Raw genomic sequence first — 26,704 nt, 5'->3', positions numbered from 1 at the left:
TTGTTAGAACTTGGTGTACTGCATCTTTACCTTATGTTCCTTTTATCTTCTGTTTTATCCTTCATTTTCCAAGGCTAACATTTTTGTGGGTTTCCTTAAATTGAATCTAAATAATTGAGTATCAGTAAGCATTTCATATGAGCATATTATAATGCAAAGTCTGAAAGAGGCCAGGTTAAAATCATTCTTTAAGGAACTAATGGTTTTTAGAACAGTATCCAAAAGGATGTAATTTGACCGCTAGGCATATCTGTTTCACTTATTAGCAAAAAACTTCTTTGTAATGAGTTTTATTATACATAAATAGCTGAGTGAATCTGTTTTTTCATTCCTTAAATCTATAACAATATGCTTAGCCATTATGAATGCATTCCATTAAATAGTGTGTTATATAACATTTACCTTCTGAGTGTATTCTGACCCCTTCTCATTTTCTAGCTTACAATACAATGTAATGTAATTTTCCTCAGTAGGGTTGCAAAATAGTTGGTAAAAGGTCTAACCCATCATACATACTCCCTGTTTTATTATGATGGAGCATAACATCCTTGGAGTTGATTAATGGGAGAGCTAGACAAGGGACAAATTTGGAAGCAAGATCTAAAAGCAGATGAGTTAGTGGTTCATAAGGTTTTCAGGGCCTAGAGGTTGAGCTTGCTACTTAATGGTGCTGGTAAAGATGTTCAATTGTGATACAAAGAATACAGTCAATCTCCAATCTTACCACTTACATCCAACCCCCAAAATAAACAGATCAGGTTAAATAATACACAAGAGATAATATACTACTTCTAGTAGTGTTCAAATATGTCTTAGGATACTGAGATATTTCTATTTAATTTTTCCAGAAGTGTTTTAAAAATTATCAAATGGGTTACTTGAACTGTAAGATTTTCTTGACCTTAAATTTCTGTGATTGGTTGTTTATAAATTAAGAAAGTAACCAGTGGCTTATCAGACATATAGCACTTTGAAATGTTAACACCATTCTTTTCCATTTAGCATATATGATAACAGGAAGGAGAATGTAAGTGAAGACAAAGTAGAAGATATTTGGATCCCTCGAGAGGACAAAAACAATTTTCCAATAGACTCTGCTTCAGAATCAGAATATTCAACAGTAGAAGAATGTTTTCAGAGTTTAAGAAGAAAAAGTTCAAAGGCATCTAAATCCAGGACTCAGAAGCCATTGAATTTGGACCCTATTAATAGGCATAGTTATCCCTTAAGCTCAACAAGTAGAAATGCTGATTCATCAGTTATTTCCTCAAATGTAATATCTCCCTATGCCTGCTTTTATGGATCATCTGCAAGGAAGATTAAATCGGGATGGTTGGACAAACTCTCTCCTCAAGGGTATGTATTTCTTTTTTTCTTAAATAGCATATTTTTAATGAAAAATTTAAGTTTATCTATTTCTAAACCTGCTAGATTGCTACTCCTCCTCCCCTGTCCCATGCAAACAAATACAGTTTTTACAGATTTTTCAGTACACTTTTGCAGATGCTGTTCTTCAGACATAAAGAGGGACATGTGCAATGTCCTGTATGGAATGCTGGGTTAAGCTCCTGAGCGGCAAATTAAAACAAAGTTATGATTTCCCACCTATACCCTTAATGTTAGTTTCTAACTTTGTACCAAAATATACTGTATCCCAATTTGTAAAAATAACAGAAAAATAGCACAGATTGAGGTGGTATTCTTGGCCTCCAGTGTTTGATGTTTGCTCATATCATAACAGTTTTGTAATAGTAAGTCCTGTTGTAGTTAGGGGAAAGTATGTCATTGCTAGATTTTGGGCTTCACTGTTACTGATATATTGTTGTGATTCTTGTATGTTGCACAGAAGGTCAGAGTCCCTTGAATGTTCTATTTTTAAAAACAGATTAATCATTTCAGATGTTTACAAAGAAATCTCTCCCTTAAGTATTTTACAGTACTGAGAAACCTTTGGGGAAGGCTTATGTTTAATTAGAATTGTTCTCTGGCATCCTGATTTTTTAATGTCCTTTGGAAATGTTTATTTGAAATGTTCCACATGAGTTATTAAACTGTGTTGGGATTAAATCTCTCATATTTAAGTAGTTAATGTTGTGAGTCCCTACAATGTGTTGGTTTTCTCTGCTACTACCCTGAAAATGTACATCATTTCTAGAAGCCTTGGTTTGAACTAAAGTACTTTTTATTAATAAAAATGTTACCAGAAGCATAAGTTGATTACTGAGAGCAGGAATTACATTTCCTAAGAATGCAAAAACTGCATGGTTGTATTGCTTTGATTTAAAAGAAATATGTGTGACTGGCCAAGAAGCATGAATTTATCAGATCTGAAACAGCTGTTTTTTTCTTTATAGGAAATTTGTAATAAAAATTAAACTCTAGACACTGTATTAGCTGAAAATCTGCAGTTGCCATTGGCAGTTCTGGTGTACATTAACAGAGCAGTGACTCTGTGTTCTTTTTATAATTCTGTTTCCCACCTAAACAAAACAGACAAAACAACTTTAATGGTTAATACTTATATGGTTAATATGTTATGTGATTGTATCCTTTCAGCAAATTGGGTGTTGAAATGAACAGAAGCAGAGTCCTTCTTAGTGTCAGTTATTTTGTCTCACTCCTTTCTGGTTACATTAAGAAGACAAAATAGTCAGCTGTGCCTACTTTTCATCAGCTGTTAGTGTTATTGTAAATGCATCCTCAAATGGCAGAAGTATGAGTCAGCAGTCAAATGTGTACACTGGTGGAATGAGACAATGAGGTTGAATATTCTCAAATATTTCATTTCTGTAAAGTGTTTTGGGACATCCTAGTGCTGTCTTAAAGTATCACCAGAAGGTTTAGCGGACACTAGGAACAGAGCCCCTAGCAGCTGTGGTTTCCTGCATGATCTCTGGTGGTACCTTGCTCTTCACAGGATTGGTATGTTTATGCTGCAGGCACACTGAGAAAGCTTCACCATTATTGGTCACCTCTGGGAGAGTTAGATATTTTCCCTCTCTCTTTTTTCAGCCTTTCCATCCTTCCTACTCTGAACCTGCCCAAGGTTAGATGCTGTAAGTTTTCTAGATTTATATTTTTTCATTTTAGGAGAAATAATTGAGTTTTCTGGCTGAAAAGTTTTTCTCCTAGATACCAGGATGAATGGAGATTGGAAGCTAAACAAAGGAGCTTGTTATGTCACTGAAAAATTTAAAAAAAAACAGAACTCTTCTACATGATTGTATTGCTTTGATTTAAAAGAAATATGTGGGACTGGCCAAGAAGCATGAATTTATCAGATCAGATGTACAATCTGAATTTTTCCTTTTCCTAATTAGACTTTCTAGATTATTATGAGGGTGTTCAATGTATTCACTAAATAGACAAAGTGATGCCAACCCATTCCTTATGTAGAGGCTACAGAGCTTTGTTTAACTCATGGTCACATGTATCTTTGGTGTGTGTAGCACTGATTTAGATGGCATTCTGAATTCCATAGAGAAGGTACCAGCAAACTTTCTGTGAAGGGGTAGATAGTAAATATTTTAATCTTTATAGCCATATGATCTCTGTGGGAGATCAGCAACTCAGCAGTTATAGCATGAATGCTGTCATAGAGAATATGTAAACAAGTGGATGAGACTATGTTTCAATAAAACTTTATTATAAACACAGATAACAGACCAGTTTTGGCATGTGGGCCATAGAGGCATAGAACAGATTACATGGTCAACTCAAATCTTATACCAGGTTCCTCTGTCTCTTCTGGGTCCCAAATAGAATATTATAACTTGATTACAAAACAGGGAAACTGCTTTCTATTTATTCTGTTAAACAAAGAAGTAATAAGCAGGTGCCCTCCTTGGTGACCTTTGTATTTCTTTCTATATGGAATGTTCTTACCTGGAGAGCAACAAGGCTTGTCCTGGCCCTGTGTCTCCTTTACACTGAGGCCTTGACAACAAATTTAAGATTATCACTGTCTCTCTCCCTCACTTTCCCATCACTTCCTTAATTACTTTATTCTCCTCTGCAGGCCTCATATCCTAGATGATTTATTTATTTCATATGTGCTCCATAGGGATCGTCCTCTCTACTGACTTTTGTTTACTGTGGTATCCACAGCAGCTAGGACATTGCTTGGCATGTGATAGGTGCTCTTACTATTTGTTGTTGAATGAATCAGTAAAAAGCTTAGCATTAGAGATAATTTTTTCTTCTAATTTTTCTGAAACAGCTGTTTTTTTTCTTTATAGGAAATTTGTAATAAAAATTAAACTCTAGACACTGTATTAGCTGAAAATCTGCAGTTGCCATTGGCAGTTCTGGTGTACGTTAACAGAGCAGTGACTCTGTGTTCTTTTTTATAATTCTGTTTCCCACCTAAAGATACTTACACATATTGTCAAAGCACTGTTCAAAAACAAATAGCCACTCTCAGTTATGCTTCTCCAAATAGCAACCATCCTCAGTCATGAGTGACATTAAACAAAATAATCAAATTCATAATCTGGATTTGATTCACATGATGGTCTATTTGCTTTTGAAATGGAAATACCAGTTTTGAATCAATGCACAATGTATGAAAACTGCCCAATATTTAGTAAGAAAATAATTGTGTAACATCTTGCAACTAAAGAAATATTGAAACATTTCCAGTTGAGCTTAAAGTGTGAAAACTTATTTAAATATTTGAATGATTGAAATATAATGTAGTCTGATACTATCAGTTTGAAAAAAGTGTATGGATGAAACTTGATAAAATGTTGGACTTGTATCTGTTATTAGTGTTTCAAATAGGTCAGGAAGATTAAAAACTTAATAAATGTCATTGCTTTAACAAATCTACTGGGTTTTGAGATAGAAAAACAAGTCTCTCCTCCTCCTCTTTCCTAGCTGTTACTAATAAGCTCAAGCTTTTCAGCAAATCTAAATATAGAGGACTGGATATAATTTATTCCAGCATTTCCCAAATATGTAACTCAGAGCAAGAGTTCTGTCAGTTGCTGTAAAGAAAACCAAATGTGTGAATGTGCTGTACCCCTCTAGGAGATGCACATATTGAAATATCCAAGAATATCTGCAACAGGGAAAAACCCTTTTGACTTCTTTAACTTGTTATTTTCTACAGATGTTTGTGTGCTCATGGAGCATATTTATAAAAACTGCAGTGAATTCATATTTTACCTGACAAGATGTTTTAGGACTTTATTACTTACTCAGCTAAATTATCCATTTTTTTTAAAGTTATTATTAATTTTTTAACCATGAGAAGCATTGTGTGGTAATGTGAGCCAGGGATGACAGAAGCTAAACATTTGAGGCTAACTCAGCAACTTGAACGTTAATATGCTTAAGAATTTCTGGAGAAATACAAAGGCAAGCAAGATGTGTGTGTGTTTTTTTCTTACTGAAGTATCATTGATATACATTCTTATATTGGCTTCAAGTATACAACACAGTGGTGTCACAGTTACCCTTACTATTAAATCCTCACCCCAACTAGTGCAGTTACTATCTGTCAACATAGGAAGCTGTTATAGAATCCCTGGTTATATTCTCCATGCTGTACTACTATCCCCATGACCAACTTATATTATGATTCAGAATTTTTGTGTCTCTTCATACCCTTCTTCTCCCCCACAAATCACCCCAGTCCATCCCCCAAGGAACCATCAGTCACTTCTCAGTGTCTGAGTCTACCGCTATTTTGTTCATTTTGTTTTTGAGTCCACAAATAAGTGAAATCATACAATATTTGTCTTTCACTGCCTAGTTTATTTCACTTAGTGAAATACCCTCTGGGTTCATCCATGTTGTTGCAAATGGTAGGATTTCTTTTTTTATGGCTAAATAATATTTCATTGTGTATATGCACCACATCTTTATCCACTCATCTACTGATGGACACTTAGGTTGCTTCCATAGCTTGGCTGTTGTAAATAATGTGGCAATAAACATAGGGGTGCATACCTTTTTGAATCAAGGATTTTGTTTTGTTTTATTTGGGTAAATGCCTAGAAGTAGAATTACTGGGTCAAATAGTATTTGTATTTTTAGTTTTTTGAGGAACCTCCATACTGCTTTCCACAAGGGCTCCATAATTGATATTCCTACCAACAGTGTAGGAGGGTTCCCATTTCTCCACATCCTCGCCAACACTTATTGCCTGTCTTTTGAATAATAGCCATTCTGACTGGTATGAGGTGATATCTCATTGTGGTTTTGATTGGCATTTCCTTGATGATTAGCAATGTGGAACATCTTTTCATGTGACTGTTGGCCATCTATATTTCTTCCCTGGAGAAATGTCTGTTCAGGTCCTCTGCCCATTTTTTTAATAGGGTTGTTATTTTGGTGTTGAGGTATATGAGTTCTTTATATATAATTTTGGATGTTAACCACTTATTGGATAAATCATTTACAAATGTATTCTCCTGTACTGTAGGTTGTCTTTTTGTCCTGCTGATGGAGTCCTTTGCTGTACAGAAGCTTTTTTGTTTGATGTAGTCCCACTTATTCATTTTTTATTTCCTTTTCCCAAGGAAATATGTCCAGGAAAAAATTGCTCATGCTTATGTTCAAGAGATTTTTGCCTATGTTTTCTTCTAAGAGTTTTATGGTTTCATGTCTTACATTCAGGTTTTGATCCATTTCGAATTCACTTTTGTATATGGGGTTAGACTATAATCCAGTATCATTCTCTTGAATGTAGCTGTTTAGTTTTCCCAACACCAGTCATTGAAGAGGGTGTCTTTTCCCCATTGTATATTCTTGACTTCTTTCTTATATATTAATTGACCATTTATGTGTGGGTTTATAATTAGACCCCCATTCCATTCCATTGATCTATGGGTCTGTTCTTCTGCCAGTACCATACTGTTTTGATTACCAGAGCTTTGTAGTGTAGCCTGAAGTCAGGGAATATAATACCCCCAGCTTTGTTCTTTCTTCTCAGGATGGCTTTGGCTATTTGAGGTCTTTTGTGCTTCCATATGAATTTTAGAATTACTTGTTCTAGTTCATTGAAAAACGCTGTTGGTATTTTGATAGGCATTACATTAAATTTGTAAATTGCTTTGGGCAGGATGGCCATTTTGACAATACTAATTCTTTCTATTCATGAGTACAGAATATATTTCCATTTATTTATGTCTTCTTTAATTTCTCCCATGAGTGTCTTAGTTTTCAGAGTGCAGGACTTTCACCTCCTTTGTTAGGTCTATTCCTAGGTATTTTATTCTTTTTGATGCAATTGTAAATGGAATTGTTATCCTGATTTCCCTTTTTTAGTTGGTTGTTAGTATATAGGAATGCAACAAATTTCTGTTTATTAACTTTTTATCCTGTAGCTTTGCTGAATCCAGTTACTTGTTCTAATAATTTTATGGTGGAGTCTTTGTCATTTTCTGTGTATAATATCATGTCATTTGCAAATAGTTACAGTTTAACTTCTTCCTTATCATCTTGGATGCCTTTTACCTATCTTATCAGCTGTGGCTAGGACCTCCAGTACTATGTTAAATAAAAGTGCTTAGAGTGGACATCCTTGGTTTGTTCCTGATCTTAGAGGAAAGAAAAGCTTTCAGTTTTTTGCCTTTGAGGATGATGTTACTCTGGGATTTCCATATATAGTCTTTATTATGTTGAGGTACGTACCCTCTATATCCATTTTGTTGAGAGTTTTTACCATGAATGGATGCTGAATTTTTTCATTCTTTTTCAGCATCTATTGAGATGATCATGTGGTTTTTATCCTTCTTTTTGTTAATCTGGTGTATGACTTTGATTTATGAATATTACACCATCCTTGCATCCCTGGAATAAATCTCACTTGGTCTTAATGGATAATCCTTTTGGTGTATTTTTGAATTCAGTTTGCTAGTATTTTGTTGAGGATTTTTGCATCTATGTTCATGAGGGATATTGGTCTATAATTTTTATTTTTTGTAGTGTCTGTTTTCGGTATCAGAGTGATGCCTTTTAGAATGAGTTTGGAAGTATTGTATTCCTTTCTTTTCTTCTTTTTGAATACTTTAAGAAGGATGGGTATTAGCTCTTCTTTAAATGTTTGATAGAATTCAGCTGTGAAGCCATCTGGTACTTGAGTTTGTTTCTTGGGAGTTTTTTTGATTACCAATTGAATTTTGTTGCTTGTAAATGGTCTGTTCAATTTGTAATTTTCGGTTTCTTCCTAGATCTGTCTTGGAAGCTTTTAGAATTTTAGAATTCTAAATTTTCCTAGGAATTTGTCCATTTTTTTCTAGGTTTATCCAATTTATTCACATATAATATTTCATAGAATTTTCTATTAATTTTTTTTGTATTTCTTTGGTATCTGTTGTGACTATTGCTTTTTCATTTTTTATTTTGTTTCTTTGTATGATCTCTTTTTTTCTTAAGTCTGGCTAGGGGTTTGTCTATTCTGTTTATTTTCTCAAAGATCCAGGTCTTGGTTTTGTTGATTTTTGTCTACTTTATTCTTTATTTATTTGTTTCTCCTCTGATCTTTATTATATCCCTCCTTCTGCTAACTTTAGGTTTCATTTTTTCTTCATTTTCCAGTTTCTTTAGTTGTCAGATTAGACTGTTTATTTGGGATTGTTCTTATTTCTTGAGGTAGGCCTGTAATGCTATGTACTTCCCTCTTAGAAACGCTTTTGAGATGTCCCAAAAATATTGGACTTTTGTATTTTTGGTTTCATTTGTCTCTTTCTATAGCTTGATTTGTTTTAATTTGTTCATTGATCCCTTGATTATTTAGAAACATCTCCTTTAGCCACCATGTGTTCGCAGGTTTTTTAGTTTTCTTTGTGTAATTTATTTCTGGTTTCAACCATTTTGGCCTGGGAAGTTGCAGATACTATTTCAATCTTTTTGAATTTATTGAAGTATCTTTTGTAGCCTAATATGTGATCTGTTCTGGAGAATGATCTGTGTACACTTGAGAAAAATTATGTATCCTGCTATTTTGGGATGGATGTTCTGTAGATATCTGTTAAGTCCATCTGATCTAATGTGTTATTGAGAGCCTCTGTTTCCTTATTTATTTTCTGTCTGGTTGATGTCTGTTGATGTGAGTGCTGTATTAAAGTCATCTACAATGAATGAGCTGCACTCTATCCCCCCTTTTAATTCTGTTAGCATTTGTTTTACAGATTTAGGTGCCCCTATATTGGTTGCTAGATATTCATAACGGTTATATCCAATTGTTGGACTGACCCCTTTATCATTGTAATGACCTTCTTTGTCTCGTTACTTTGTTTCAAAGTCTGTTTTGTCTGATGGAAGTACTGCTACTCCTGCTTTTTTCTCCTTATTACTTGCATGTAATATCTTTTTTGATCCCTTCACTTTTAGTCTGTGTATGTCTTTGGGTCTGAAATGGGTCTCTTATAGGCAGCGTATAGATAGGTCTTGTTTTTTTATCCATTCTGCCACTCTATGTCTTTTGATTGGTGCATTCAGTCCATTTAATTTAAGGTGATTATTGATAGATATGTACTTAGTGCCATTTTATTAATTGTTTTCTGGATGTTTTTGTAGCTCCTCTCTGTTCCTTTCTTCCTCTTATACTCTTCTCTTGTTATTTGATAGGTTTTTTTTAATGTTGTGAATGAACTTCCTTTAAAAGTTTTTTTTTGTGTGTGTGTGTGTACCTATTGTAGGCTTTAGTTTTGTGGTTACCAAGAGTTCAAGGATAGCTTCCTTACTATATAACAATCTATCTAAAATTTCTGATTACTCTATTTCAGGCACACTCTAAACTAAAGGTACTTCTGTTTTTCTTCTTCCTCCTCCTCATCCAGACTTTCTGTATTAGATGTCATAATCTGCACTTTTTGTGTATCCCTTGACTGATACTATGTGTGGCTGATTTTGCTTCTTTTGTGTAGTTTTGGTTTTGTGCTTGCTTGGTAATTAATCAGTCTACTATCTTTACTTTGGGTTTGTTTTCTCTGGTGAAAGCTATTTAGCCCTAGGGACATTTCCATCTATAGCAGTCTCTTTAACATACCCTGTAATGCTGGCTCAGTGGTGGTGAATTCCATCAACTTTTGTTTATCTGGAAATTGTTTGCTTCATATTTAAATGATAGTCTTTCCAGATGAGAATTCTTGGAGGTCCTTCTGTTTCAGTACATTAAATATATCATTTCAGTCCCTTTTGGCCTATAAAGTTTCTGCTGAGAAATCTGATGATAGCCTGTTGGGGTTTCCCTTATAAGTAATCCTTTTTCTTTATCTGGCTGCTTTCAGTACTCTCTCCTTATCCTTAAACTTTGCCATTTTAATTATTATACGTATTGTTGTTGTCTTCCTGGGGTTCCTTTTGTTAGGGGCTCTCTGTGCTTCCATAACCTGAGTGTCTCTTTCCTTCCCTCATAGCATTCTTTCATTCCTAGAGATTCTTTTCCTCTCTGTTTCTCAGCTTCATTGTTTTCCTGCCTGCCGTCTAATTTCCGTCTCATTGATTGTCTCCTCTACTTGCATTAATCAATTATTCATTCCCTCCATTGTATATTTTAATTCAGTTACTGTATACTTAAGCTCTGAGTGGCTCTTTTTCAACTATTCTATCTCTTTGTTGAAGTCTTCCCTGAGATCTTCATTACTTTTCTGCAGATCAGTGAGCATATTTATGACTGTTACTTTGAAATCTATATCAAGAAGCCTGGTAGTCTCTGTTTCATTTAGCCTTCTTTCTGCTGTCTTATCATGTAGTTTTGTTTGGAAAATATGCCTCTGTCTCGTCATTTTGTCAAGGTTTCTGTGTTTCTTCTTTTGTATTAGATTGCTCTGCTATGCTTCCTGAACTATAGAGTAATAATAGCTTTATGAAGGAGGCATCCTGTGGTGCCCAGAAGCTCAAGATTCTTTACTCTCCAGTGCCTGGTTCTCCTTTACTGTGGAGACCCAGTTGTTCTTAATGGGAAAAAGGCAGGACTGCCTTTCTGTCTGCCAGCCAGTTGTGGTTTATCTCAGTCCACTGAGTTCTGCAGTTTGCCTCAGCAGGCCCTTTGTGATCAGAGCAGTAGCTTCTGCTGGGATTGTTGTAGGCAGGGCTTCCCTCTGTCTTTCCTGGGGTGATGGATGGCGGGGCTTTTGGGTTAATGGTGTGGGTGTGGCAGTTGCATTCTCTGGGATGGCACCTAGCTTGGCTGCCTGCGGAGAGGAAGGAGCTCTGGGAATGGCTCCTGCAGGAGCCTCCCAGCTATGCTGAGACAGGGTTTGAAAAGCTGGGACAGCCACCTCCTGCCTCCCAGGCAGCAATGTCTGACACTGCTGGATCAAGTGAGCTGGTGCGCCTGTGGTGTGCAGGGATGCACCATGGGACTGACCCACCAGTGAAGGGGATGGAGTGTTTGGGACTCCCTTGAATGCCCGAACTGTTGTGCTGAGGGAGGGCTGGGGATTTATCATCCACCTGTCTTTTCTCCTGTGGGAAGGGTTCCTTCTAACCCTCACCCTTCTGACACTGCTTCTGCTGCTGGCAAATCTTTTAAACTGCTGCCTCTGTTTTTCGTCTCAGTAGACCAGTGGAGCATGCCTGTCCTCTGTAAGTGGCTGAAGTTCTAGCATCTTAGAATGTTCCAACTGTCCCTGGTGTGCAGCCCCAGTAATTACCAGAACCAAATTGTCTTGCCAGTGGGTTTCAGCCCCAGGCAAGTTCACTCTAAATTTGGTGAGACCAAATAATGACAGTGGAATGATCTTGAAGAAGGGTTTATGCCCAACTTTATTCCCACAGTGTCAGGTCAAGCACTAGAATCCCATCCACCTCAGAGCAAGTCCGCATGCAGCAAGCCAGTTTCTGCCTCTGGGCCTCTCTGCCCCTACAGCTGTCTCAGTCTTTGTCCTCGTTGCTGCCCCCACTCCAGCCTCTGCTCTCCTGCAGCCATGAAGCCTGAGCACTGGGTAGAGCTTTTTATATAGAGAGAGAGTCAATAACAATGTATTGCCCACACATATGTAACGAGCAAGTGGACTAGGGTCAGTTGAGAATCCTGGCCATAGGAACTTTGATTTTGTCCATGCCAGTGCAATGTGGACTTGTGTTCCCAGAGCAGATCTCCAGAGTGAGGTGTGCAGAATTCTTGAGTGCCTATCCCTGCCCCATTTTGTTCCTCTTCCTCCCACCTCTGGTGTGGGATGGGAGAAGGGCTTGGGTTATGATTAATTGTGGCCCTGCCACTTTACCCTTCTCTGTGTGGTCTTTTCTTCACCAGGTGTATGCAGTATGTTTTGCAGTCTTCAGGTCTTCTTTAGATTTAGTTATTTTGCCTGTCTTCCTTGGTGTGTGTGTGTGGGAGGAGGTTTCTGCCTTACCTTCCTACTCCACTATCTTTTTTTCAAGATGTGTGTGTTCTTTTATCTGCCATTTAGGATAGAAGAAAAATGAAGGAAAAATTAAGCCAAAAGACAGTCTGTAATAATTGGTGCAGAAAGGTCCACAGAGTACAGAATTTTGAGGTAACAGTGGGATTGAGAAAACATTCCTTTAAGACCTTCTAGAAGGAAAAGTAGCAGTCCAGTTGGCCCTTGATGGATAATATTTTAACCAGTGTTAATAGGTCAAATAGATTTCTGGCTACAGAGAGTGAAAGGCACTGATATAGGTGATACCTAGAGGTACTGAAGTCTACGAGCTGGGGTCGGTGGGTGTTATTTTATAGAAGATGCAAAGCTGGGCTCTAGGACCAGCAGGGAGAAACTACCAGTGAGTTGTACATTCAGGTTGAGCAAAGCATATTCAGGTCAAACCCCAGACAGTGGTTGGGAGTCAGATCACCCAAAAGCCAGAAGCTTAGTGGGAGTTGAGATCTTATCCTGTTGGGGCCCCTTTGCATGACTAATTTCCCAGTCAGTGCCCAGAGTTCCCAGGGCTGGTGTAGCGGAGCCATTCCCCACCCTGGTAGACAGGTGTGTGAGTGCAAGTCTCCTGGGAATGAAGTCTTGTGGCTGGTCTTTCAGTGAAAAGCAAATGTAGTAGGAAGCTGACAAGTCTTTATCTGAATAGGGTTATTGTGTGTCAGTCACCTTGTTGAACTTAAAATTGAATCTTAAATCTCTGATACAAAAGTATCTTTTTATACTGGCAAATTAGCTAACTGCTTCTCAAATCACACATCACTTGGGAAGGTTGTGCCAAGCAAATAAAACTTCAGTATTTTGTAGTTAAAGGAAAAATTTTTCCAAGTTTTATTGTTTATTAAAACAACATGGCTAATTTCATTCAGTCAGTCTAGTTGTAGAGAAATGAATGAGGGTGTTGGAAAAGACAAACTGAAGTTAAAGTTGTGAAGCTATTGCTCATTTGCTGTGTAACTCAATGTCTCAGAACCTCCATTTGCTACATAAAGGTGTGAGGTCAAGATGTCCTCTGTGGGATAAGTTGGAAAATTAGGTAAGATGGGCTTGATACTTAACTGGGGCTCTGTAAACCTCAGTTCTCTTTGTCTTCAAAAGAGCTTTGCTTTATTTCAGGTGACCTTTGATAGTGTAAGTTTTAGTCATTGCTGACCTTGGCAAAAATAAGGTAAAGAAATCATGAGTTCACATGAAACTCAAAACGATGTGTTTCAGTGATTATAAAAGCACATAGTTTTAAAGTGTCAGTTCTATAAGACTTATTAAGAAAATTAGCAACTTTTTCTCCCTTCTCTCTTTATCACAAGAGGGAGCCACTTTCAATGCATTTAGGATTTTCTTTGTGTATCTTAATATTTTTATACAGACTCTGACTCTTCAGTGTTAGTAATTAACTATTGAGGTACAACCATAGAATATAATGTTTATTCACTTTTATCACTGTGCCACCCTCCCAGCTCCTCTTTTGACATACGTATTGTTCCTATCATCCTTTTAACTAGTTGCATAAAATATTCAGGTTATATCTGTACTTAGTTTTATGCTCTTATGACTTTGTAAATACTACTCAAATTGAACTATGTAGCATATTATGATTAAATTATTTTATTTGCAACCTTTAGTTTCCCTTGTTTTTTTTTTTTATTAGTTTTTATATACTTATCCATTCATCCCCAAATTCTTCCTCAGAACTAAAAAATCTGTGAGGTAACCAAAAAATTACATGTATCAGTTTCATCATCCTACAGCTTCCTAAGAAAGCACATTTAGTTTGGGTTGCTTGTTTCCCAGGCGTGCTGCACAGGTAGCACCTTGGCACCCCTGCCATTATTATTATTACTATTTTTAATCAATATAAAATAGCAGTTGATTTCTCCATAATTATCAGAATTATTTATATTTGAGGTCTTGGCTAAGTAGGGCTGAAATCAACAAAAGGTCTTGGACTGTTGGCTCAGAAATCATCCTAGGGAACACGCCTTGTTGATGTCTGTCATGCTAGCTCTTATGAGATGTCCCAGTCCTTTTAAAAAATATATATCTTTTTATTCATTCTTTGGAGGCTTGAAGTGAATTCGGCAGTGTTCATTAAATACCTTCCAGCTCCTGTCATTTACCACTTGTTCAACATTCAGTTCTGACTGCATCCATTTCAACTTTGTTCTTTTCTCAGTTGCTTTAATAACAATAAAGCATCCAAATTCTCTTCTCTCTCTTCTCGGAGGTGTTTTACTACTGATGAGGTCTGAGGTATACAGTTTTTTTTACTCTGTCTCTACTGAATTGAGTCGCCATGAAAGACTCAAAGTTGTTTACAGGTTGGCTAGCATCAATTTTCCCTGCAAAGGAAGCTGTTGGAACCATAGTGTTTAATTCATGTACTATTCTGTTATCAGTCATCCTCATCACCTTAAGTGTAATTCCTGGAACTTGGTGAACTCCTCACAGTTCACACTGCCACTGGGCACTGCCGTATCGGACAAACGCAAAGTCCCCGTCACGAGCCATGAGCCAATCACGGCAGAGCAAAGGTGTCCAAAGTGGCACCTCTCAGCCCTAGAGCAGAGGGGCTTTTGTTTTTGAAGAATTTGGGATCACAAAGAAATGTCAAGAAAAGACATTTTTGGCAGTGTGGGTTAAGTGTTGACTAAGGTGTTAAGGTGTGGAAATAATAAAATTTCAGTTTTATAAAAATGGGCAAATAGAAAACAAAATAGGAGGCATATATGTGAATAAAAGTCATAAATTTGACTTAGTGACTTTGAAGTTTCATTCCAGTTGTGTGATATTTAAAGGTGACAATTTATCAGCCTCTGCCTCTTCAGATTAATATCATTGGTTATTATGTTCAATTTTTTTTTAGCTAAAAGATGTAATCTTAAAAAAATAAAACCAAAAACTTCTGGCATTTAGAAATGATATTAAACAAGAGTACCTCTTAATGAGTACTTCATAAATATAGATTTAATTGTATATATACTGTTATTAAAAAAGAATTTTTAAGACATACAGTTTTGAGACAGCACAAACTGATGCCAGGTGTTGAAGCTGTATTTATGAAAACAGTTGAAACTATACCACCTGCCCTACCTGAGCTTAAGGGAAGAGTTTATAGAAATCCATTCAATAACACTGCACGAGTCTTATAAATTATTCTAAAAAAGGTTCTCAAATATTTCCCTTCAGAACTCTAAAATCAAGAGGATAAAACCTGGGCTAGTGTGTTTCATGTATGCTTTTCCTATTATCCTGAAGGAAATCTGAAGCACTTGGCAGAATTGAACTCACATATAAAATGGGTAGAGGTCAAATGTTACCACTGCCTGAAGGGATTTCCAGAATTCCTTGCTATAAAATGTAATAGAGTCTCTGGCATAGTGGTCAAGACTTTGGAACCAGACCTGCCTAAGTTGGACTCCTAGATATGTTCTTTACTAGTTGTGTAACTCTGGCAAGGTATTTAACCTACAAGTGTCTTTGTGCTTTACCTGTAAAATGGAAATAATAATATTACTTATATGGTTGTTTAGAGGAATAAATGAATTAATGTTTGTATAGGCCTTATATAGTAGTGCCTAGAACAAAGCATTATGTGTCATTTTTATTACCAAGATTATTGAGCCAAATAAATTCTTTATTGAGGCTTTAAAATCTCTGTGTAATAATTCACCAGTATTTCAGATCTAATTTGTGTCATGTGATATTAGGAACACAGGCTAGAGAGACATTGTATTTTTGTACTTTGTCTTTTTTTCTTGAACATTTGCTAAACAAATTAAACTGTTAAGAGAAATTTAAGGGAAAGGCATAACTTACACCAGATAAAATATTTAAAGTACTTTAGCAACCTCTAGTTATATGTAGCTTAGTTTTACATAATTCCAGTGGAATTAGTTGCTATGTATCTAATAGACTTTTATAAATACATGACAGAAATATTCAGCTCTTGCACAAAATAATTCTTAAGAATTTAATATTCATCAATATTTGTTAATTTAAGATTATACTTTGACATTTAGAAACATCAAGCTCATCCTTTTATTATGTAAGTTGAAATTTTGATTTAATTTTTAGGGTTTACCAATATGAAATCCAAGTTTCCATTTGCTAAAAAGGGGAATACTCTTATAAAAAAGATCTGAGTGTAAGTTCTTATCTTTAATTAACCAGTTATTAGACTTCATTATTGAAGTACACATGCAGAAAACAGCTAATTGAATGTTGACATGTTTAATATGCAAAATAGATTAAACAATGTTTAGTTTTAGAAGCATCTTTAATTTGTATTTTTAAATAAGAACATGTCACATATATATATTTTAAAGAAGTATATTTTTAAATGTTTAACTTTAAAATGTATTTTAAAATTACATAGAAATGAATGATGAATTTTTCAAGTTTTCTGTAGACTCTAATAGGTAGATTTACAGAACTTTTATTTTGTTGTATAAAAAAATCTGATCTTTAGTATTTGAAAAAAAGGAAAAAGGTGACATTAAGAGTGAAGTGTTCTAGTAGTGCTCATTTTCCATATGTCTGTATATTGTATATGTATATATTATGTAAATATATAAATACTACAAATTTGAGTAAGCATTTTTCAATCAAAAATATGTTCATTTATTTATTGAATATTAAGCACATTTTATATGTTAGTGTGAGGTAAATGGCAGAATTTCCAGAATCTCCCGCCTAGCCTTAGTTCATTTACATATCAATAGGTGTTTACCGCTGCAGAGCCTCCTGCTGATCTGGGACGAGGAGTGGAGAGAAAACCGCCATTCTCTCCTCCCCACCATTCCTGGTATGTAATTGGTCTGGGATATGCTGATCACCAAGGACCCACCCCTGAAGTTCTTGCTGGAAGGGGCGGGCAGAGGAAAGAGAGTGCATGGCTAGCTGTGAGGTATGGACAGAGCCGTGCCTCACCAGCAAAGTCAGGTGACTGCAAGAGAGAAAAATGGTTTCTCCCAACCTGCCCTTCCCCTTACCTTACTTTGGTTTCACCGGATTCATAGTGGGATTTGCTCCAGGAGGGGGCCCCCTTCCCATTAGAGCTACAGCTAGGGACCATGGTAGTCACTGGTTTTACATTGATAAACAAATTGGAAATGATTTCTACACTCAAATTATCTCAGTATCTATCATAGGAGATGGTTGAAGCAAAAGGAACATGTAATTACAAAAATCTCATTAAGAATATAAATGGAGCCAGAGACCAAGGGTCGCTGAAAGTGCTGTGTGGTAGTCAGGGACAGTTGCTTGGAGTAACTGACTTTCAGGCTGAGATCTCGGGGGCAAAGAGCCAGCCATGTCAGGAGCAGGCAGTGAGCATTCCCAGCAGAGAAGATGGCATCTGAGAAGGCCACAGGGCAAGAAAAAGTCTAGACCTAGGAGGCAGTCTGGCTAGAGGATGGTGTCCACACAGAAGGCACCCAGAGATTTGATGGCTGAATCAGATGAGTGAATGATGGTGAAAGTAAAATTAATGGTCAGATTGTAAAGTAGCTCTGCCCACCTGTGGGCCGGTTGTTCTCAGTGGCTACACCCTGTATAGCCTCTCAGCCCCTTTCATTGTGGGCTGGGATTTGTCCTGTTTACCTATCTCTCCATATGTTATTGGAGAGATTTAATAATATTTAAAAATATTGAGTCCAAGTGCCTGAACACATCTAGTAGCTGTGTGGTAGCTGGGAACACTGAAATGGGAGATGACCTAAGAAGCCAAGTCTGTCACAGGCAGAGGTTTGGGTTGTGGCTTTGCTCGGAGAGCCACAGATAAAATATGTTTGGCAGGTTCTCCCCTGCAAGGTTCTTCGAGTTGGGCTAGGAACTAAATTGACATGAGAGAGATTGACAGGAGAAAAAGACGTAAAGTTTTATTACATACTTACGGAGGCCCAATAATGAAATCAAGACCAAAAGAAATGACCAAGGCAGGCGGGCAGTTTGTATACATTTTAGATGAAGAGACAATAAATGTGTGAGGAATTGACAGGACAAAGAGGCAGGTTTGGGAGCTTCTGTTTGGGAGGAATTCTAAATAAACAGTATTTGGGCTGGAGTAGTAAATTAGTAGTAAACTAACAGGACTTGTTTATGTAGTCTCCTAGGCTCTCAGTTCCCCGTCTTTGGTGGTAAGGAAACCTTCTCCCCTCTGGGTGCAGGGAGGGTGCATTTCATATGGGAGATTTATGTCCTGGTTCCTAGTGGTAGTGGGGGACAGAGGAGGGTCAGAATATTTCTCCTGTACCACCTGCCTCTCCAGTCGCTTCAATTCAGTATGCCATGGTGACATATATTGGGGTCACTTGCCCTGGGCCTCTGTAGTCAGTGCCCGAGGAAAGAGAGATGTAGCTAGTCAGATGGTGGCATCTTTGGTCTCTAAGCTGTCTTCTTTCCTTCCTCCCTTTCTCATTTTTCTGTGAATGTGTATGTTCAGTTCCTTGATGATGCCTCAGACCTCAAACTCTCTCCAGATGGTGATGGAATTATAAGAAAGCTTTATGAGTCCAAGTGGCTACAATTTAACAATCTTAAGTAATACATATTAAAGTAGGTTTTGAACCTTTTTTCACTCTATGCTTTGGCAGGTTTTGAAACACTGAATTTAATTCTGAATTTTTAGGAGTCTTCCTGCCTTCTGCCAACCTTTCTTTTAAAAGATGCTGATAAATTATTGAGTGCTGGTCATTTGAGAGTCATTTGCCCTCTTGCTGATAAAGGGATTATGTTTAATTATGTCACTCATTCACTCAACAGATTGTTTTGTTAGTGCCATATTTGTTTCAGTGATAGTTGCTTACGGTATAATGGACAAGTTACATTCTTGGACTTTGTTCTTGTAACATAAGGGTTGGTATGGGAGACAGACATTAAGCAAGTAAATATAAATATGTGTATATAAACACATATACATATATTACACACACACACACACATATATATATATAATTAAATATTCTGTTAAGTGTTATGAAGAAAAGGAGAGGTTACTTTGAGAGGGAATAACTTTGTGATTTGTTTTAGACTGGGTCCTTGGGAAGGGATGTCTGTAGATTGTTTAGGTAGAATTCTAGAAGATAAGGAGAAGTCAGCAAAGGGAGAAGGATAATGGAAGGTTCTAAGGCCTTTATCTCTCTGCAGAGGTTGATTCTGAAATGGAAGATTATATGTGCTGCTGAGCTCTAGTTTACTACCATTCACACTGTAAGGTGGGTGGGGGCCCAGCCAAAATCTTCACTTACAGAGTCACTGCTGAAATTGTGTGAGAGGGTGGCTATTTACTTGCCTCTAAGTATGACAAAGACCAACAAGAAATGAGTGAAAAGTTAGAGTTATTGTGTTTGCTTCATATTTCTTTACTATTAACTTTAAATGCTGGGAATTTGAAGAACCCGTGGTTGGGTAAAGGAAGTAAAAACTAGATGTCTGTGGCTCTGTTTGCTTTTTGCAATGTTGAAAAACCGCACTGTAGACCAAGACTAACTTTAAAAAAAGTGGAAAGATGGTGGAATAAGATGGAAAGAGAGCTGAGTAGTTAGTTTTGGTTATATGATCTTATGGTCTTTACATTTCTTATTCATAATTAATTCAATGCTTATATGTGAAAATGTATGCACTTCTAATGAACCATTGCAACTGTTCTCTATTTGATCATATTTGCTCCAATTTTATCTTAAGCAGAATAAATGGGCTAACAATCATGTGGGAGGCTCACTGTATTTCACTTTAGTAAGAGCTGTGTGGTGCTCAGGAAGCAGCTGGGAAGACAAGTTCTTCACACTAGTTCTTTTTCTACCTTTAAGCCTTCTGAAAACCACAGAAAGTTATACCAACTCCTTACCTTAAATATGTTAGAAACTGCAAAAGGAAAGGGTAGACAGGGTGTGACCAATTTGTTTAGAAATGCCTTTCTTTTTAAAACAGGAAGTTCGTTTTCATATATAATCTGTGTTAAGGGCTAAAAGTACCCTGATTGCCAGTTCACTCCAAGAGCCAGGTAGGGACTCACATAATCAAAGCCTTTAGAATCCTCTGACTTCAGGGAAGGGGGCTGAAACAAAGCAAAGTAAAACCAAGTATCAGTGGTTCTTCACTTTTCTCTTGTGTAGTCAGAAAACATCTTTTTGTCTTCTCTGCCTAAATAGGAAACATGCAGTTACATTGTTTTGTTTCTTCTGTCAGTAACCGTTTTAAACTGCATTTTCCTTTTATTAGATTCTTTAAACAAACAAAAAAAAATGTTTATGTTTCAAAGGATTTTGGATGACTGCAACTGGTATTTAGACAGGGCTTTTACAGCTTATTTGATCATTTCCTCTTTTTTTGACCATTGTTTCATTGTTTTTTATTTCAGCTTATTTGATAACATATGCAAACCCAGTTGACAAAAGTTTTGTTATTTCAGCAAAAAATACTATTCATGATCCCAAGCAAAAATTATGGTAAAATAAGATAAATGTTTCAAGCTTAATGAGGGATAAAATTTTATACTGTCTTCACTAAAAGATTACCTCCATTAAGGGAAGTGTGGGGTGCAATGATAGCATGTCTGACCAACTTTGTTTTGCACTCAACCTTATAAGGTAGATGTCAATACTGTTAACAGTGTCATGGATTTAAATACCAATATCAACTGATTAAGAAAGTGGCAGTGTACATTCCCCATGTACCATGCCAGAATTGTACATTGTCATAGCTTATTGTTCTAACAGCACATAGGAATGTACTCACACAGTTATATCACAAATGTATTTAAAATCCATGTTCATGTTACTTCAATGTACAACAACAATAATTTCATATGTTTTGCAGAAAACGTATGTTTCAGAAGAGATGGGTGAAATTTGATGGCCTTAGCATTTCTTATTACAATAATGAGAAGGTAAGCACATTACATGGTTTTCAGAGATTGCTTTACTTACATTAGTTGCACTTTAGTACACTCAGCAAATGATCTGGTTTTTAAAAATAGGAGTTGGATTATCAACATGTGATAAAACACTTAATTCTTTTCATAGCTTAACTTTTCCTTGACATATAAAATTTGGGGTGTTCTAAAACTTATAGTTTGATAATCATTTATTGACTGTGTTCTGCAAACTACAGGAATTGCTATGAGCGATATACTGATGAATAAGAAATTGCCTCTGTCCTAGAAAGCATTAAGGAATGTTTGTAAAACTACACTATTATAGGAAATGACAAAGCAAGGAGATCAACTTTATATTCTAGAAGGTACTGTTGAAGAACCAAGAAGGCTTCTTGCATGATATTTCATTAACCATGGAGCTTAAAGAAGGGATTTCTGTGCATAGAGAAACTAGAAAGTATACAAACTGATAGAACAAGATGCCCAGATGGGAAATCAATTCCACCATAAGTGTATGGTAGAACTGAGTATTTTTCTGATTGAAAAATAGAGTATGTGAAGGAGACTTAGGCGAGATGAAGCTGAGAAGGCTGTTTGGAGTTACAGCTCTTTGAAAATCTTGATATGAAAGTGGTGGCAATATATTCTTTAGGCAGTTAAGTCTTAAGGATATGATGCTGTTTTAGTCATGTCTTTTGCATTAGGTTTAAGGATATCTTTATTCCAAGAAGTAGGCTGAAATATTTAGGATTAAAGTCCCATAATCTGCAGATGTTTTTTAAATGTTACCTATTTCTCTCTGTATTTATATTTACAAATACATACATTTGCATGCATGCATAGTCAGATAAAACAAAAACTGAAGATGTCAACAATTGTTAAATCTAGGTAGAGGACATATGAGTGGTCCTTGTACTAATCTTTCAACTTCTCTGGGTTTGAAAATTTCCTTAATGGAAAGTTGGAACTAATAAATATACTATATTTTAGTTAATTAACATCAGATAATTTTATAGTATTAACTGTATAGACTACTCTTAACATACTCATTTAGCACTTAATCGCATTCTTTTATTTATAGCTTATAATCTAACATTATCTTCTCATTTTTTAGAGATTCCCACTGTCTGTTACTGCTGATATTTGTAGCCTGAATAGAGACTTAGACTCCTTTCATATACTGATTTTTCAGTGTTTCAGGACAGAAGAGTATATGCTTTTAGACAGAAAGTAACACACACTATATAGAGGCTGCAACTAAGGATAGTGAAAATTTAGAGAAATGTTAATTGTTTGGTTTCACTTTGAAATGATCCAGACAAAGCAACAAATAGGTTAAACACATCTCTTAAAGTTTGCTAAGATGTTGGGATGAATATTACTTTAAAAGTTGATTTTGTGTCTTAATCTACTCTTTTTAGTTTGCTTGTACATTTGAATGTTGAGATGATTTGTATACCTAGGGTGGGTACAGTGTGGTTTCTGTATCTGCTGGACCCCAAATGCTGGTTTTCTTCAGCACCTGTGCCCTTCCCTGGTTGGATTGAAATGAAGAGGAAATCTGTGCAGGAGTGTGACAGTCTTCCATGCTGTGAAGCCATGTTGGTGGTAGTATCCTTATCCCGTTTTGGGAGAGATAATTTCTAGTTTCTCTGTCCAACTGGACTCATTCTGTTTGTTCTTTAAAAGTTCATCTCAACTGCTGTAAGGAGATGAGTGCGTCTCATATCTTTAGATACTGATGCAGTAAAAATGATGCAGCCCTGGTTTGAAATTGAGATTAAAAAGTTAGTGTTAACATGAATTATTACAAATTGTTTAGCTTAACACTGAGTTTTTTAAAATTCGAATTATTATTTCCTTTGGCATTTAATCTCTTTACTATCCTGATGATTGTTTCATCTTGGCAAAAAAAAACAAAAACACTGGGATGGGTGTTTCCTAAAAGGAGACACACTTTCTGCTGTGACCCTTCTGACAAAAGGGATGGATGGGTGGACTGGGAAAAGGGGGGGTTCAAGGCCACTGACCAGAAGGCATAGGTAAGGCCTTAGCTGCTGTCTTAGCTGGGGTGCAGTGTTAGTGGTCAAGCACGGGACATTTGTGTCTTTCAGTGTTTACATGTGTACTTGAGGAGCGTGTGATTGAGCTTCCAGGCATTAGTGTGCAGACTTTTTGCTAGTTTTCTTCCACTTTCCTCAATTCTGCTCAATCATGTCTCTGCACAGACTTTTTCATTGTATTACTGAAAATGGCATCATCCCAGTAGCCTTGATACCTTATTCTCTGCCAACAAATCTAACTCACCCCCATTCTCACTCAGCTGTGGGCAGAATTGCCCTGCAGTCGTTTCATTGTCTGGGAAGTGGAAGATAAATGACAAACTTGACCCACATATCTGTGTGTTACAGGCTCAAGGGATGCTTTAAAATTTCTTCCCTTATGGAAAATTTTACACTTTGAAAAATGCAGTCATTTTGAGCCTGTTGTCATTGAGTTTTGTTCTGTTTTTTTTTCTCTTGTCCGTATTGTCTTTGCTGTATGTTGTTAGAAGGGAAATGTGAAATCAACTATACAGTGTTAAAAAGTTTGAGATTTATCTTGGGATCTCGTAATAGATTATAAATGAGTCCCTAGAGAAACTTCAACTTCCTGAGGTTAAAGTGACATAGTGTTTAGCTTGTTAAGTGCATTTTGGTCACTTCTGGGGTATTATTTTTCTGTTACTCTTCCATAACTACTTACCTATTAAATATATTATGGACATGTGAGTTATTATTTTTTTTAAGGAATTGCTTTTTAATCACCTTAAAGACATCTCGAGTAAGGAAAACTCTTTTTAAAATTCCTGTTTCTTTCCCTATAATACTCTTTGGTTTGTTTGTTTTTCCTACTGAAAAAATGGGTTCATGGTAACATTTTGTTCAGGAAATATTAATACATCTAGAGATGTATTTTTATAAGCTCTTCTAATACTTAGGCAAACTAAAATTTGAGAATGGATCACCTAGGAAACAAGGTGTAAATGACTGGGCATTCTAGAGTTTTCACTGTCTGGTCAACCACTACAGATTTACAGACAGAGAGGTCCTTACTCTGTGCCCAGGGGTTCTGCGACCTTGCCTATGTCTGAGGTTGCCTGACAATGGGAAGACATTCTTCTGCTCCCCTCAATCCTAGAGCACTTATAGGTCTAGTTATGCCTGTATTGCATTGCAAACCCCCTACATTTGTTGGGTTTCCTTTTTTAAGCCAGCCATGTCCTGTTTTTCTTTGTCCAACTTTTTTCAGCAGTGTCTGGGTACACACCATGGGAAACTTGAGCATGGAAAATCTTTCCTCTGGTTTCACCTCCACACTTTTGCTCTTCCATCTGAACCTTGCTAGTTATTGGCATCCATCAGAACCCCGTGCAGAATTCAAGACCCATCCTTTTATCCACCTCCATGAATCTTTTATTTTCTCCAACTATGACCTTTGAACGATAATATGTAAGAAAGGTTAGAGGGAAAACAAGCTGAATGTAGGGAAGCAGATCAGGAGAGAGTGCAGTAAATCAGACATTAATTTATCAGCATGTGGACTATATAGGCCAGTGGAAGTGTTAAGAAATGAATTTAGAAACATTAAAAAAGCTACCAGAGTTTGGTATAATTATGAAGGAATTCATTCACTCAGAAAATACTTATCCAATACTAGTTATGTGAAAGGTGAAGAAAATAAACATATGACCCACAGTCATTTGGCAAGACTGTATTAACCAAATGGTCACACAGAACATAGAAAAATCACCATTTTAATTATAGTTAGTAATTGCTCTGAAGGAAACATATAGGCTTCAATTAGCTCAGATTAGGATTAGCTACCTGGGTGGGCCTGAGGAAGAGACTGGCGGTAAAGGCTTTTTTCAGGAGCATACATTTATGTTGAAATATAAAGGATGTAGAGGCAGTAACTATGTAAAGATGTGTATGGAAAACATTCCTTGTAGGACAGAGTATGCATAGGCACTGGATTAGGCAGGAATATGGTATGTTCAGGAAACCTGAAGAAGGGTAATGTGTCTGGGAAGAGTCAGGGAGTGACGGGGAACAAGCTGACACGGTCATGAGGGGAGAATCCCAAGATATGTGGGCCTAAAAGTCAGCACAAGTCAGAGACTATTCCATAATGATGGACTGACTAGAAGAATGACATTTGCATGGACAGATATAGAAGGAGGGTACATTTTCAGGAGATAATTCAGTTTTAAGGTTTGAGGGGCTTATGGGACAATTACGAGCACTGTTGATGGCTTGCAATATGAAGGTGGAGTTGACCGAAATTAGGGAAGGACAGATTTTAGAATGCTCTGCCTAAAATTGATAGTTGAAATAGTAAGAAGATATTTTCTTCTTAAGGAGTTTTTTTTTTTAAAAAAAGGAAAATAAGCAGATTAAAAGTTACCTTGTAACTGACATCCCTCTCTTTTGCTAGGAGGTTTCCCAGTCACCTTCCTGAGTCATAGTTCAGGTATATAGATTTTGTCTGTGTGAGAAGACAGGAAAGCCTTCATGGCATTGGTATTTAAGGTGGTATTGAAGAAAGGATAGGATTTTGATGGATACATCAAGTCAGGGATGGGAGATTGGAGCAGAGGCAGTGGAGAAGAAACTGTCAAAGCACCAAGAGGGAAGACCACGATTGTATAGTGTATCTTCTCCCTTAGAAGATAAACCTCCCTGTAGGTCTCCACAGCTCTGACTGTGACTGTCTTTCACTCATCTGCTCTGAATGGCTGGAGTTTAGTTCCTGGGAGGAATATGAACTTGGTCCTTTTTCTTAGCATGGAATGGTTTGTAGTACCTCTTCTCCTAACCGGTTATTTCAGATACTTGGGATCTTCTAAAAAATGAGGGCTCCATGAATAATGCTCTGAAAGGGAAGAGTAGAAGAAACCTCATAAGGAAGTATTCAAGCTCTTTTGATATTAAAGACCTTCCTTGATGTAGCCGTGATGTATGTTTTCAACTTTATCTCTTTAACTCTATTCTGCAGCTCCTCAATTTCTCTACTTTATACCTCCCTTATTCAGTCTTCTGGCCAGGATGGCCCTCCACCAACTTACCTATTCGGTTAAACTTAAGGTTTTTTATATATGAGGTGTGAAAACACCTCAGACCTTTTTAAGCAGGATTGAGAATTTCCATCTTTGTACTCCTATAGCCTATGATTTGTATTCAGTTTTAAACTTTCTGTCACTGTATTAACTGATTTTTAGTTTGAGGCTCCTTGAACATATAAATACTCTTTAAATTTTCTTTTCAACACAGTACATATCATATCCTTTGTAAATAATTGAAATTGTGGGGTGGTCATTATGTTAAATGCTTTAGGAGGGTCCAGGAAAATGAATACTGAGAAAGTTACCAAGAGTCTTAAGAATGACCTTTCTGAGCAAAATTATAAGATATGTTATACACATACACATGCCAGT

At 36.6% G+C, this 26,704-nt stretch overlaps 1 protein-coding gene and 1 pseudogene across 8 annotated transcripts in view; one reads left to right on the top strand and one right to left on the bottom strand.

The window, feature by feature from the left end:
• ARAP2 (ArfGAP with RhoGAP domain, ankyrin repeat and PH domain 2) overlaps nt 1-26,704 on the top strand; it is a 200,516-nt gene that overhangs the window by 31,727 nt on the left and 142,085 nt on the right. For all 8 annotated transcript variants that reach the window (XM_036908436.2, XM_036908437.2, XM_036908438.2 and 5 more), the window contains exons 6-7: nt 1,003-1,356; nt 21,171-21,240. In XM_036908436.2, the coding sequence (XP_036764331.2) occupies nt 1,003-1,356; nt 21,171-21,240 (424 nt within the window). The remainder of the gene's footprint in view (nt 1-1,002; nt 1,357-21,170; nt 21,241-26,704) is intronic.
• LOC130683776 (protein MIX23-like) lies at nt 6,508-14,938 on the bottom strand (annotated as a pseudogene).

The sequence above is a fragment of the Manis pentadactyla genome, chromosome 5, assembly GCF_030020395.1.
Source record: "Manis pentadactyla isolate mManPen7 chromosome 5, mManPen7.hap1, whole genome shotgun sequence".
NCBI lineage: Eukaryota > Metazoa > Chordata > Mammalia > Pholidota > Manidae > Manis > Manis pentadactyla.
This window is presented reverse-complemented; position numbering and strand designations above follow the sequence as displayed.